Source organism: Rhinatrema bivittatum, chromosome 4 (assembly GCF_901001135.1).
Source record: "Rhinatrema bivittatum chromosome 4, aRhiBiv1.1, whole genome shotgun sequence".
Lineage (NCBI taxonomy): Eukaryota > Metazoa > Chordata > Amphibia > Gymnophiona > Rhinatrematidae > Rhinatrema > Rhinatrema bivittatum.
In genome coordinates this window covers 427,240,551-427,256,175 of record NC_042618.1, presented here as the reverse complement: position 1 = coordinate 427,256,175, position 15,625 = coordinate 427,240,551, and the positions used below count along the sequence as shown (strand labels likewise).

The 15,625-nt window shown below is 41.4% G+C and overlaps 1 protein-coding gene across 1 annotated transcript; it reads right to left on the bottom strand.

Annotated features, from left to right (window-relative positions):
- Nucleotides 1-3,073: 3,073 nt before the first annotated feature.
- Nucleotides 3,074-14,733, bottom strand: GHRL (ghrelin and obestatin prepropeptide). Its single transcript, XM_029597616.1, has 5 exons — nt 14,657-14,733; nt 14,125-14,284; nt 10,882-10,998; nt 3,301-3,409; nt 3,074-3,216 (listed from the first exon to the last, which is right to left on the bottom strand). Exons 2-5 carry the CDS (start codon nt 14,233-14,235, stop codon nt 3,194-3,196), a joined length of 360 nt encoding a protein of 119 aa, XP_029453476.1. The 5' UTR covers nt 14,236-14,284; nt 14,657-14,733; the 3' UTR covers nt 3,074-3,193.
- Between the last annotated feature and the right edge of the window lie 892 nt (nt 14,734-15,625).

The following is a 15,625-nucleotide window of genomic DNA, read 5'->3' as shown; positions in this document are numbered from 1 at the left end:
TATCATAGGAGTTACCACCCAGGAAAGAGATCTAAGCATCATTGTGGGTAATACATTGAAATCATTAGCTCAGTGTTCTGTGGCGATCAAAAAAGCAAACAGAATGTTAGGAATTATTAGGAAGGGAATGGCAAATAAAACAGAGGCTGTCATTATGCTTCTGTGTTGCTCCATGGTGAGACAGCACCTTGAATACTATGTGCAGTTCTGGTCATTGCATCTCAAAAAGGATATAGCTGCACTGGAGAAAGTGCAGAGAACGGCAATCAAAATGATAAAGGGGTTGGAACAGCTGTCGTATGAGGCAAGGCTAAAGAAGTTAGAGCTGTTCAGTTTGGAGAAAAGACAACTGGGGGGGGGATGTGATAGAAGTTACAAAATCATGAAAGGACTTGAACAAGTTAAAGTAAATTGGTTATTTACTCTCTCAGATAATAGAAGGACAAGGAGGCACTCCATGAAGTTAGCAAGTAGCTCATTTAAAACAAAGAAAATTCTTTTTTTATTCAGCGCATAGTTAAGCTCTGGAATTCATTGCCAGAGGATGTGGTTACAGCAGTTAACGTAACTGGGTTTAAAAAAGGTTTGGATAAGTTCCTAGAAGAAAAATCCATAAACTGTTATTACAGTAATTAATAAGCAATAGTAGCTTGTGACTTATCTAATGTTTGGGAACTTGCCAGGTACTTGTGAGTTGGATTGGCCACTGTTGGGAACAAGATACTGGGCTTGATGGAGCCCAGTATGGCATAGCTTATGTTCTTGTGTTATGAAGATTCTGTAGGCATTTGGGACAAGTCAGGTTACCAGAGGTCAGATTCTGTCATCCTTTTTGAAAGTGCAGTACTTCAGCAGGCTGGATGTGGTCATTACTGGTCTTCACCCAGAGTTTGGAACTCATAGGGCCTTAATAAAAATGTTTCCAGAGCAACAGCCTGGGTTAAAGTCCTTTAGAAAGCCCATAGGGGTAGATCTTAAAAGATGTGTGCGGTTCCCACCACGCTCACATGGATGCGCTGATTTTATAACATGCCCTACCTAAACTCCCTCCCTCTTCCCCTCTCCTCCACACCCCCTAAACCCATCCCAGTGACTTACATTTTTTTTGTTTTGGTATTTACTGCTCCCCTGGAGCTGTTCTGGCCAGCCAGCCTCCACACCGCCCCTTTTTCAGGGCCAGGCACTTGTGCGCTTATCGGCACTTACATGTGGGGCCAGGCCCTTTTGGAAATGCACGCGGTGTGCACAGGGGCCCGGCCACGCGTGTAAGTACCAATTTTTATGCATGCCGGGCTATTAATATCTACCATAATGATGGATCTATGGGCCAGGTTTCATATAATATTCTGTTAGTTGGCTTGTACGCAAATGATCCGCAGCTAGCTCGGTCTAAACATGGATGACGAGTGGCAAGCAAGAGGCGGGAGCTGGTGTGTGTTGCACTGTGTGCAGATTACTAGAAGCATGAACCGAGCCCCTCTTCTGCATCAGTCTGCCGAGGACCTCACAACATGAGTCCTACACGTCAGTCTCCTTTTGGTCTTGGTGGCTTCTTAAAATTAGGGTCATCGCAGGTGATGGAGTATCAGGTTGTAGGGTGGGCAATTCTGAAATGCCCTGTGAAGCTTGCTTTGTAGCCATTTGCCTGCAACCTCATTTTTGGAGGGAAACTCCATAAGGAAAATCTGGTGGGTGTGCACACTGCAGGTACAAAAGTCTCATGGGAGTAGGTGCATAGTACACGTGTGTGAGAACATGTGGAAATTTCAAGATTAACTCTCTGCATGTGCTGTCACTCCCCTGACCTTTCTCTGCCCCTTTTTTGTGCAGGTAAATTTACTCACACTAGGAAAAGTGCCCCTATTTTTGCCTATACTGGGAGAGGGCCAATAAACCATGCTATGCGGGTAAACGTGTTTTAACTGTAGAAAAATGCTTGCTGTGGTAAATGTAACAGACGTTGGTAGGGGTTACCAGTATGCTTTATCTGAGGTGATGAAACAGGTGCCACAAGCTGGTCAGTCAATCAGCAAGTGAACTTTGCAGGACATCTGCTTGCACAGGTAGACTGAGTAAAGCACCTGTGGCTGCCGGGGGCATGGGCCCTGAACATACTTTAATTTGTGCTCAGTGGAGTTCCCTGCTCATGGACCTGATGGCACCAGCCCAGAGTGATACTAGTGAAGTTTTGGGGTTTTTTTTGGTTTTTTTCCCCAGTTTTAAGACCACAGTGCGTGGTGGCTATCCATGCCCTCGCCCAAGCTTGGGAAAAAAACATTACTTTGCTATCTCAACTAGTACCAAAGATCTTGCAGAGCAGGCTTAGTGTTGAGTCATTGGAGCTAGAGGTAGAAACACCTTTCAGATTAGAAGTTCAGGTCCTTATAATACAAGATCTCATTTTTCATACTGGTCTGCAATTTCTGATGCGGAGGGCTGTGGTGGCTGAAGTGCCAGCTCTGTTCAAAGGGAAGGGATCTATATAGATAAGTAAGGGCCTGAGGCCTTATAGTTTGATACTGCTCCAGACCTTTTTCCAGCCTTGGGGAAAGCTCTGCAACTAACTAACACTGCAGAGAAAGCTGGAACTGGAAACCTTTGTGTGCTGTGTAGGGTCTGTATCAACGGTCTGCAATGACTTAAAACAGTGTAAAGAAACTTTCCTTCGGGCATCCTGCAGAGCATGGGCCTGGCCAGGAACAGAACCAACATCTTTCCCCCAGCCACAGAATGGGAGTAAATCAGGCCCTTGGGGGTTCTCGCTGCTTTCTGACTGTTTTCCTGACAGTTGCTGAGAATTGCAAGGTGGATGCATGACCCTTTTTGCTCTGATCCCATGCTGAGCCTGTGAAGGAAAAAGCCTTTTGCTAAATCATTTTAGAAGTGTTATCAATATTTTCTGCTTTTGTACACTTTTATTTTTTTCTTTGCTCGCCCCCTTTTTTTGGTCCATATCAGTTTTACATCTCAGCACAGTATTTTCTTAGTACTATTGAGAAATTACAGGTTTTTGCAAATGTACGTGATACGAAGAAATGCATTTTTCCTCTCCCCCCCCCCCCCCCCCCCCATCCCTTACAAAAGAAAAATCATAAAGTCATCCAGTAATTGGTGATGGTTGAGCACTGGTGCTTTAAAGGACCCAGAGGACTGGTGAGAAGTTTCTGCAACCTTTTTCTTCATCTTCTGTGATTTACTCATTTTCCTGGTGCACCTCTGAAGGAAAACAAGAATAATTGAATGTCGCCTTACTTTCAGAATTTGTATTTCAAATAGATTTTGTTCTCATGAGAAACATACCTTGTGGGTGTCCTGCAAACAGCCCTTCTAGCACATTCTGCACACTCTGTCTGTATTCGTGGTAATGGGTTATTGGTATTTTCACATCTAACTCGAATGGAAAATTGAACTAGAGAAAGCAGAAAGGGAAGATGCTTAGGTTTCACAGCTGAGAGAGGCCTGCATTAGTGTTGTTGAAGGTAGGACTTTTTAAAAACAATTGTTAGTCGTTTTCTCCCCCCCCCCCCCCCTTTCCCAGTCCTATGGCCTGGAACCTGCAGTTGGCAGAGGGCAGTAAGGAAGTTGAGCCCTTCTCTATCACCCCTGAGGGTGGAAAGATGGGGTAGTGATAGAGCTGCCCTGTCCCCCTTACCAAATTCATCCCTTGAACAAGGGGCCGAGATCCCATTGGACAGAATCTGCTCTGTGTAAACTTTTAAAAGGGGAGAATGCAGAAGCTGCAGTGCCAGGATGCATTATGTAAGCAGCAAAGTGGGTATGTTGGAATCAAAATCTAACCCACCAGAGCTCCTGGAGAAAGACAAGAGCCAAAGGATTGCTGGAGGAAAAAAAGAGGAAAACTCATATTAAGTTATCTTTATTAAAACTAGCTCTAGTTTAGTTGGATTGAATAATGCTATTGTGATATATTTTTTATGGTACCATGTGTCACTAACCTGTGCAATGATAAAGTGATGGGGTCTCGCACTTTTGGCTATTTGAACCTTTCTCAACCATGCTATACGTAATAAAATTAATATTAAAAGACTCAATGGGCCTTCCCTTTAAAAGTAGCTGCTGGAATGGGTGAATCACTATTATGGTGAATCTGATGCTGGGAAAGGGGATCTTATGTCTGTGACGACTGTAGATTGTATTGTCAGTATACAGGACAGGTGGATGAAGCTGTAACTTGATGTGGAGCCCAAACAGTAAGCAAACTTATTTGTTTAAGGCCACATCATCCCCTGTTCTGGATGAATTACAAGAAAATTATACATTCATAAATATTTAAACAATGAACAAAATGACAACTGTTATAAATAAAAATGTAAAATCATTAAAAAATATATATAAAATGATAAAAACAACCCTTAAAATAAATCACAAACTAAAACTACAAAACCATACCAAAACAAAAACCTGAACTACTCCTAACGTGAAATAGATCAAACAATATGATTTCATCTTCTGAGCAATTTCTGTCACCAGGGAGCTGTACTTAAAAGTGGTTAATAAAAAGCCTGTTGAAATATGTTTTTAGCTGTTTCTTGAATGTCTTGCTCCTTGTCTGTTTGTGTAAATTTGCTGGCAGCTGGTTCCAAAGCATGGGGCCAGCTACCGAGAATAATCTCTCTGGATATTGCTAAATGAATAATCTTATGGAAAGGTACAGCCAGTGGATATTGGCCTTCCAACCTTATGCTTCTGGGTGGGTCTGTGAATTTTTAATAGTGTGATATGTACTCGTGATTAAATGCGTTGTGGATCATGACCTGTATTTTATATTGTATATGGAATCTTTACAGGAAGCCAGTGCAGATAATTGAGGACAGGAGTAATGTTGAATTTTGAAGTCCCAGTCTCAACTCTTGCTGCCGAAATTTGAATTATCTGAATTGCTTTAATTCAGAGTTATAGTAGTCTAAGGGGGTTATTTTCTAAAGCTATCGCACGTGTGCAAAAGCAACATCGGGGCGGAGTCAGCCCCAGAAGAGGAGGAGTCGGGGCACCACCGGGCCCGACTCTGCTAGCGCAGTGCGGAGGTGGGATCGCTGCCGGCTAGCACAGGACCGCCTCCCGTTACCGCCGGGATTCACTATGCCTTGCGGCATTAGTGAATCCAGGCCTAAGGAAGGAATTACTAAAGCTTGGATGACCGTTCTAAAATCATTTGCTTCTAGAAAAGGCTTCCGGCATTTTAAGCATGTAAAGCTTCCAAAAGGCCTTTTACATGGTAAGTTGGTTTCTATAATAACTCCTAAGTTTCTGGTTTGTCTGACTATGGCTAAAAATTGCTGGGCAGACAGTATCTGCCTTTTTGCTTCAAAATACAGTCCAGATGTATTCCACACATTAAAGGTGGAAAGAAGGCAAAACGATTACCGGCATGGTTGAAAGGGGAGGTGAAAGAAGCTATTTTAGCCAAAAGATATTCATTCAAAAATTGGAAGAAGATCCAACAGAAGAAAATAGGATAAAGCATAAACATTGGCAAGTTAAATGTTAAACATTGATAAGACAGGCTAAGAGAGAATTTGAAAAGAAGTTGGCTGTAGAGGCAAAAATTCACAGTAAAATTTTTTTTAAATATATCCGAAGCAGAAAGCCTGTGAGGGAGTCAGTTGGACCGTTAGATGATCGAGGGGTTAAAGGGGCACTTAGAGAAGATAAGGCCATCGCGGAAAGATTAAATGATTTCTTTTGCTTTGGTGTTTACTGAAGAGGATGTTGGGGAGGTACCCGTAATGAAGAAGGTTTTCATGGGTAATGATTCAGATGGACTGAATCAAATCACGGTGAACCTAGAAGATGTGGTAGGCCTGATTGACAAACTGAAGAGTAGTAAATCACCTGGACCAGATGGTATACACCCCAGAGTTCTGAAGGAACTAAAAAATGAAATTTCAGACCTATTAGTAAAAATTTGTAACTTATCATTAAAATCATCCATTGTTCCTGAAGACTGGAGGATAGCAAATGTAACCCCAATATTTAAAAAGGGCTCCAGGGGTGATCCAGGAAACTATAGACCGGTTAGCCTGACTTCAGTGCCAGGAAAAATAGTGGAAAGTGTTCTAAACATCAAAATCATAGAACATATAGAAAGACATGGTTTAATGGAACAAAGTCAGCATGGCTTTACCCAGGGCAAGTCTTGCCTCACAAATCTGCTTCACTTTTTTGAAGGAGTTAATAAACATGTGGATAAAGGTGAACCGGTAGATATAGTATACTTGGATTTTCAGAAGGCATTTGACAAAGTTCCTCATGAGAGGCTTCTAGGAAAAGTAAAAGGCATGGGATAGGTGGCGATGTCCTTTCATGGATTGCAAACTGGCTAAAAGGAAACAGAGAGTAGGATTAAATGGACAATTTTCTCAGTGGAAGGGAGTGGACAGTGGAATGCCTCAGGGATCTGTATTGGGACCCTTACTTTTCAATATATTTATAAATGATCTGGAAAGAAATACGACAAGTGAGATAATCAAATTTGCAGATGACACAAAATTGTTCAGAGTAGTTAAATCACAAGCAGATTGTGATAAATTGCAGGAAGACCTTGTGAGACTGGAAAATTGGCATCCAAATGGCAGATGAAATTTAATGTGGATAAGTGCAAGGTGATGCATATAGGGAAAAATAACCCATGGTATAATTACACAATGTTGGGTTCCATATTAGGTGCTACAACCCAAGAAAGAGATCTAGGCGTCATAGTGGATAACACATTGAAATTGGTTCAGTGTGCTGCGGCAGTCAAAAAAGCAAACAGAATGTTGGGAATTATTAGAAAGGGAATGGTGAATAAAACGGAAAATGTCATAATGCCTCTGTATCGCTCCATGGTGAGACCGCACCTTGAATACTGTGTACAATTCTGGTCGCCGCATCTCATAAAAGATATAATTGCGATGGAGAAGGTACAGAGAAGGGCTACCAAAATAAGGGGAATGGAACAACTTCTCTACGAGGAAAGACTAAAGAGGTTAGGACTTTTCAGCTTGGAAAAGAGATGACTGAGGGGGGATATGATAGAGGTGTTTAAAATCATGAGAGGTCTAGAACGGGTAGATGTGAATCGGTTATTTACTCTTTCGGATAGTAGAAAGACTAGGGGGCACTCCATGAAGTTAGCATGGGGCACATTTAAAACTAATCGGAGAAAGTTCTTTTTTACTCAACGCACAATTAAACTCTGGAATTTGTTACCAGAGGATGTGGTCAGTGCAGTTAGTATAGCTGTGTTTAAAAAAGGATTGGATAAATTCTTGGAGGAGAAGTCCATTACCTGCTATTAAGTTCACTTAGAGAATAGCAACTGACATTAGCAATGGTAACATGGAATAGACAGTTTTTGGGTACTTGCCAGGTTCTTATGGCCTGGATTGGTCACTGTTGGAAACAGGATGCTGGGCTTGATGGACCCTTGGTCTGACCCAGTATGGCATGTTCTTATGTTCTTAATCTGATTTCTGTTTTTGTCTATTTTCATGACAAGCTTGTTATGTGTTAACCAACTCTTAACTGAAGTTAATGAAGCCTTAGGGGTCTTCAGAGCTAGGAAAGAAACATTTAATATTGTCTGCACAAAAAGAGTAATGCAGGCCTAATGCTGTAAGGGGTTTGCATAATAGTCTTAGATAAATATTAAATAGTATGGCCATCAAGGCAGCGCCTTGTGGCACCCCTGTGTTGAGAGGCAACCATTCAGAACAAGAACATCCATATTGTGCTTGCTGCGATCTATCAGTCAAATAAGAGGAAAATAAATTTAACATTGTACCTCCTATTGTGATCAAGAGTACTGAAAGCAGAGGAGAAATCTAATAATACTAATAGATAATTGGGGCCTTTATCAAATCCACGATGCCAGTAGCAAGAGTGCTGTGTTGTGCTTTTGGTGAAAGCCAAATTGAGAGCAATCCAAAACTTGATGTTCCTCTAGAAAAGTTGAGCTGTTTCAGTACAGCACTCTCAATAACTTTGGCTGGGAACGGGATTGAAGATATTGACCTATAATTTGATAACCCCTTCATATGGCTCTGTGGCTTTTTAATTAAAGGGGGGTACTAATGCTTTTTTTTTTTTTTTTTGAGAAGGTAATTCATCTGTTGTGAGCGATAGATTACAAGATTAGTGTTCAGGGTTGACAGATGTCTTCAATCAATACTCTCTTCACTGGTGCTGCATGGATATAATTGATGTGGTCAAAATCTTTTTTTTTTCTTTTTACAGTTATAGGAATATTTTTACTCATGGTCTCAAAATCAGACCATAATGTTGTGTCTGAATCCATATCTAGGTCGCAAGGTGTTGGGCGTATTTTGAAATTGTTTCCCTAACTTTAGAAATTTTGTTTTGAAAAGTTCTCAAAAGTTATTTGGTTTAAAAATATTTGGAATCTAGATTATCAAGGAATTATTTGTTAGTCTAGACCCTGTCTAAAATAGTTCCTTACAGCTGCTATTAGCATTATGGATGATCATACTAATATTTTTTTATTTTTAATAGTTAAGTACTGCAAGTTTGTATTTTTCCAACTTTTTTTTTTTAATTGGGAGAAAACCAGCCAAACCTATTTACTATTCCTCTGCAAAATTTGTTTTAAAGGTACAACACCAGCTAAAGATGAAATTAGAGAGAGACTCCAGTTATCAATAACACATACACACACCCTCATACAGGCTCCCTCACTCTCTTGCGCGCGTGCACACACACATTTCCTCTTACAGGGTCCCTCTCTCTTGCATGCACACCCACACAAGCTCCCTTTCTCACACATACATCCTCACACAGGCTACCTATGTCTCTCACGCACTCCACACAGGCTCTCTGTCACACATACACAATCCCTTCACACAGGCGAGCACTCTCACATACACACAGGATCCCTTTTTCATACACACCAGCTCCCAATCTCTCTCACACATACACACTCCTTTACTGTCTCCTTATATAGGCTCGCTCTCTCTGGCACCAACACTCAAACACCCCCCTGCTCTCTCTCACAACCCCCTCCTTACCCTCCGTGGTATCTCACACTCACCTGCTCTCTCATACCCCCTCCTCTCTCTCACACACACACACCTCTCTATTTACATTCACGCTCACAGGGGCCTTCATCTTTGCCGCGAGTGGAGTGCATCCCAAGGCACACGGGAGCCTTCATGTTTGCCGCAAATGGCGTGCGCACGTTCCGTTTGCGGCACACCAGGGCCTTCATCTTTATCGCGACCGGCACGCTGGGGGCCTTCATCTTCATCGCGAACAGTGCACTCAGGTCATGGCATTCCCGGTCTCCTCTGCCATTTTCTGCCCAGAATTTGGTAATTCTGCACGGGGGGGGGGGGATTCTGCGCAAATTCTGTGCTCCGCAGTAGCACAGAATTCCCCCAGGACTAGGCCATATCAATGTGTGAAATTAAACCTTTGTTCCCATCTTAACGGTGTGCATAGCTGCTGAAAAACCTTTTACAAATAGAAGAGTGTGGAAGCACATCACCATGCAGCTCAAAATCTCTTAATCCTAAAATGTTATTTAGTTCGAGCTTTTTGTATGCTGCTATTTAAAAAAAAAAATGTCTGTGTAAGGTACTGCAGCTTTAACAGGAAACTTGCTTCTGTTGGGGAGCTACATGTGATGGGCTTCACTGTGATTTTTTTCATTTTTATTTATTAAAATTTATTAATCGCCTAACACAAACAGGCCTAGGTGATGAGAGGCTATGCAAGTGCCAGCTCCTCAACTTGGAAAAAGAGACCATTTTTAGAGGGGGACATGATAGAAATTTCTAAAATTATGGAGCGGGGTGGCAGGGGTGAACAGAGGACGGTTATTTGCCCTTTTAAATAATTCTAAAACAAGGGAATACTCAAAGCTTCCATTTTTATGGTCAAAATTTGAGGATTTCCCCAGATATTTCCAGGCTCACCCAGCAACGGGGAGAGAGGGTTTCTAGCTCTCGAGTTGGGGGCTTTACGTTGTCCTTGTAAATGTTTTGTGACGCTATGCTCAGATGCTTTTGTATTTTTTTTTGCACCTGAGCAGCTACAATCCTTTCTCCGTGCCAGGCACGTGATTACGTCTTCTCCGGTTCTGACTGATTCCTAGTGGACGGAGACCAGTATTAATATATGGGGGTCCTTACTTGGTAGAGGCCTTTACTTATTTTTCCTGGTATCTTACTTCCCCTCTGCATGGTTTAAAGTTTTCTTCATTATTCGGGGATAATAATGAGGATGTGCCTAATCTCTGCTATATATTATTGGATATAACTGTACATAGAATTGGATACGATATTTTCTGTATTGTATGCTTTTTTTCTTTGTTATTTTTCTTCATGTTACTGCACCAAAGTTTTGTCTTGATCAATCTAAAATTGCCTAAATAAGTAAAAAAAAAAAAAAAAAAAAAAAAAAAAAAGAACGTGCTATTTCACTCTGTGCCTGTCCAAGCTGCGCAATCTGCCTTGGAGGAGGTGATCCCTGTAACTAGCATTGGGGGTTTAAAAGATGTTTGGTCAAGTCCAGAATACTATTGGGGGGGGTGACTAAAGAATGTGAATATCAGGAAAATGATCTAGATGGGTGATCGGCCTCGTCCTTGTGACTCTGCCTGGCCACAGTCAGAGCCCAAGCTGCTAGGCTCGCTGTGAACCAAATCTGTGACATTTGCCCCAGAAGCTGAACACCCCTTGCATTCTGTTCGCTTGCCTCTTTCAGGTTAATTAAAAGGACGGGGATACTTTCGTATGGAGTTGAGTTATAGAAGGTTTTCATCCAGCGTCTTCTGAAAGGATGGGCTCCACCTGAACCAGGCTGGAAATTGTAAAGATTAAAAAAAAAAAAAAAGCAGCCATAGAATTAAAGTGCACAAACCTGGATGTCTCTCTCCTCATTGTCTCCTTCCATTGGCTGTTCATAATTGCCCCAAAGACCACCTGCCTCCCGGCGCTGCTGCTGGGTTGGAATAACTTTTCTGGAAGGCTTCTTGGACTACAAGTTTAAAGAATTTTAGAAGAGTTGATGTAATTTAATAGTTATTTGACAGAGATGAACAAACTTGCTGCGGTCACTCCTCATCTATCTCTGCGCTGACCATGTGCTGGTGCCAGCCGCTGGTAAGCATCCGGTGCTGTGGGCTTGGACTCGGGCCTGAGAAACTGCTCAGTGCTACATTTCACCAACTAAACTCCCCTTTCACTGGGCTGAGTGACTAAATCTGTACCCCCCCCCCACCGCTCCTGAAGCTGAAAACCATTCTCCTGTGCTGGGGCCGTTAACCGTCACTGCGCACTCTGCTGCCTTGCCTTTTTTTTTTTTTTTTTTGAAAGGCACAATTGCCCTTATGGAAAACTAGGGTCCAAGGGAGGGAGGTGAGAGGTGAACTAGATCCAAATGCCCCCTGGCCCTCACCAGCCCACCAGAGGGAGTGAACAAAAGCTTTCACCTCTGGAGCCCACATTAGCTTGTCCTCTTCCTCCCCCCCCCCTTTTTTTTTTTTTTTACACAGAAGGGAGGTAACTCACTCAACTGAGGGAGGTGGTGGGGATTAGCGGTGGAATGATTCAAGGATCAGTCTTGTACAATATTTTCATAAGTGATATTGCAGAAGTGCTATAAGGAAGGGCTTGGCTTCTTGCACATACTAACATCTGTAACGGTGACATCTCCAGATGGAGTAGAAGATATGAGAAATGATCTAAATAAGTTTGAGGAGTGGTCAAGAGTTTAGCAACTAAGATTTAATGCAGAAAGTGAAATTATGCATAAGAGTGTAGAAATCCAAGCCAGTAGTAAGAACGTAAGATTAGCCATACTAGGACAGACCAAAGGTCACTTGAGCCCAGCATCTTGTCTCCAGTACTGGACAAGTTGGGTCATTTGACAGTATCTGCAAATATTAATGAAGGGATCCATTTACTGTCCATTCCCAGACATAGGAGGTGACACTCCCACCCAGGCTTGTTAATAATTGTTTATGGAACTGGCCTCCTTTTTTTTAAACCCAGTTATACTATTATCTTTGACCACATCCTCTGCCAACGCATTCCATGACTTAATTGTGCATTACCTACATTGAAATGTGAGGGTAGAAAAAAAAGACTATTATGATCTTTCTAGTTTGCCCTGAAAAAATGCTTCTTTGTTTCAAATCTGCTCCCAGTTAGTTTTATGAAATGTCCCCTAGTTCCAATACTATTTGAAAGGGAAATGACCACTTTCTATTAATCTGTTCATCCCACCCATGATTTTATAAACTATCCTAGCCCCTCAGTGACCTTTATTCCAAGCTGAAGAGCCTTAACCTGTTTAATCTCGTTTCAGAAAGGAGCCATTCTATCCATTTTATCATTTTTTTGCCCTGCTCTATACCTTTTCTAGTTATGCTATATCTTTCTATAGAAGGGGGTGACTAGTACTGCAATTAATATTCAAGGTGCAGTTGCAATATTGATCTGTACAGAGGTGATAGGATATTCTGAGTTTTATTCTCTAATCCTTTCTGAATAATTCCTCATGTTCTATTTGCTCTTTTGATTGCTGCTGCACACTGCATTGAAGAGTTCATTGTATTGTCTATAATGGCTCATGCGTCCTTTCCCTGGATGTAATAACATTCTCTTTGCTTTTTTCACCACTGCCACAAACTGAGCTGACGATTTCAATGTCTTGTCCACAATTACTCCAAGGTAACTCAGCATTTTTCTCCTTGTATGCATACTTTGCACTTGTTCACATTACATTGCATTTGCCATTTAAATGCGCAGTTCCCCAGCCTTGCAATTTCTCAGTCTGCTCCTGTTGTAACTACTTTGAAAAATGTCATCTACAAATGTGATCACCTTGCACACTGCTCCTTCTGGATCATTAATTAATTAATTTATTTATTTATTTAAAAAATTTTCTATACCATCGTTAAGTTAAATACCATCACAATGGTTTACAGAAGGGTACGATAAAGAGAAATAAGGGTGGTATAGATTACAAATTACTCGTGTGCCATCATAGTACGGTAACAATTTAAAATAATGAACTAGGTGTGTAAGTTAAACCTGATTGTTAGGAACAAATTAGGCAGTTTGATTTTAACATTAATATGCTTATGTAGGTTACGAAAAACTTCTAGCTTGGTGCATCCTTATCGCTCAACTATTTTTTCTCCTGGTCCTAGTATGGATGCTTGGGGCACTCCATTATTCAACTCTTACCAGTGGGAAAATTGCTCATTTAGATCTACTGTTTGTTACCAGTCCATAATAGGACATTACCTTCTAGCCCATGATTTTAGTTTTCTGAGGCATCTCACTTAAGGAACTTTACCAAATGTCTTCTGAAAATGCAGGTGCATAAAATCACCTGGCTTTTCCTTAGCCACAACTGTTTTACACCTACAATGAATTCTAATAGATTAGTAAGACATGCTGAGAGCGAGGGGGGGTGGTTAGATGTGCAATTACACCAAGTGAGAAGGAGCTTGAGATTGCAAACCAGTGAGCGGCATGGTGCAGAGGAGGACTGGAGTGGATGGGAGAGGGAAGCAATAATGCCTCTCTGTGCAGCAATAGGGAAATGTTCACCGGAGTTTTGGGCTGCAGGCTGGAAGCAACTTCTTCAGAAAGGGGTAGTGGTAAACTAGAGGAAAGCTGCCAAAAATGGTGCATTGTTTGGAAAAGAAGTTCTGGACAAGCGGTCATGAGATGCAGCTGAAAGGGGGTGCATGCAGGAGGAGCAGAAGAGAAATTTCTTCACGGAAGGTAAGTTGAATGAATACATGAAAAAGCCAAAGTGGCTTTTGCCTCCACCTTTCCTGTTGGATCAGAATTGAAAAAGTACAAAGTAAAAGGATACAACAGGAAGGAGCGAGTGGCCTTGCACACATCTTGTAGGTTTCCAGCAGACCTTTATCTTGGACTAACCTAATATACACGTGACTAGCTTTTGAGTTATACTCCTATCATTATGTTAGTAATATGTCTTGAAAGTTAGTCACAAATGGATTGTTAATCCAATAAACAAGTCTCATCTACAACTCATTAATGTTTATTTCTGTGCATCCAAGTGGGCTAACATACCAAGCATACAACTCCTTATCAAAGGAAAGAAAGAAGTGATGTTTACCACTGGTTTTTCAAGATCAGCAGGGCTTAAAAAGCTAGATCCAGCCTCAGTCCATTCTGTCCAAAGCAAAGCCATCAAGAGGAAGGCCCAGCTCATGGCCCTAGGAAACATGATGGGATGCAGACCAGACGGATTAGAAGCTTGGCACCGCGGCAGAGTTCTGCAGGATGAAAAGATGGAGTGTATGCATCAGTCTTCACGTGCAGCCACAGAGCACCTCGCATTTATACATCTGTAAAACTTTTTACACATCATTTCAAGCACCTGTAAAACTCTTGGGAACCAGTCTAAACTTTTCACAGTCACATGCTGGGAATATATTTGATGAGAAAACCCTGAACTGGGGATTCTGTAAAAGATTTTCATCGAGCATATGGAAAAAGAGAGAATACAAATTTTGCTCTGATTACATAAATACACTATGTATGGTATATTCAAACTATGCCACCATTGTGAAAAAGAATTACGGCTATGATTGGAAGGAGAAAATTCTACAAGCCAACAAAACGTGAAATAAAAAGACTGCCCTTACCTGATAATCTCTGGCTGTATCTTTCCCAGTTGCTGCTCATGCTATTTATATAGTACTGGCAGAATACTAGCTGTGGGACTGCTCCGGTGTCAGATCTGGCATGTATTAGCTGGTATTTAAGAGTTTCAGACACCTTGGAAACTTACAAAGGCGATAGTGCTGTGGCGAATAAAATCAACAAGAGAAAAAAAGCAAAATACATAGATCCCTTGTAATGTTTCTTTCAGACGTGAAGTTTTCATGGAATGAGCTTTACCCCTGCAATTCAAATTTTTGTTTCCTTATTTTAACTTATCAGTCTGAAATGGCCTAATGTGCCATGTTCAGATTAAAAAAAAAAAAAGGATTTCTGAAACTCCACTGTAGACTAGGAGCCCTTAACACAAAGATCCATTGCAAAATGTTTCATATAGTTTTATGTAGTGATAGGAGGTCAGCATATGTCACTGCATTGGAAGGATATTTTTTTTTCTCCTTCAGAAATAGTTTAGTTTTAATGATTTGTAACAGAAGACCACGTGATACAGTGAGCTGAAAGGTCATGGTTTGCTATCCCCCTCTTCTGAAACTTTCACTATTGTTTAGTATTTTTGTGGGTGATCTCAAACCGCACAGCGATGTGGGAAAGGCGTGCAAGCATTCGGATATATTAGTTTGCCCATTAAACGCATCCGAAAAGAGAGAGAATGAGGGAAAGTTCAACCTTCCATCTCCAAAATGGCACCTGCGCGCCCTCCTCAAAATACAGGTGAAGTAATGGAGATTATTAGAGAGGTCACTGCGGGAGTGCAGCTATGGACAGTAAGCTGGACAAAATAAACTGGATTCTAAGGGCCGGATTTTAAAAGCCCTACGCGCGTACATGTATGCCCACGCACAGGTCTTAAACTTTACTCCTAAACTGACAGACTTTGCTCAGAGGTTTGTTGAAAATGAAACGGAGGTAAATGAAAATGCAGCTAAAGTACA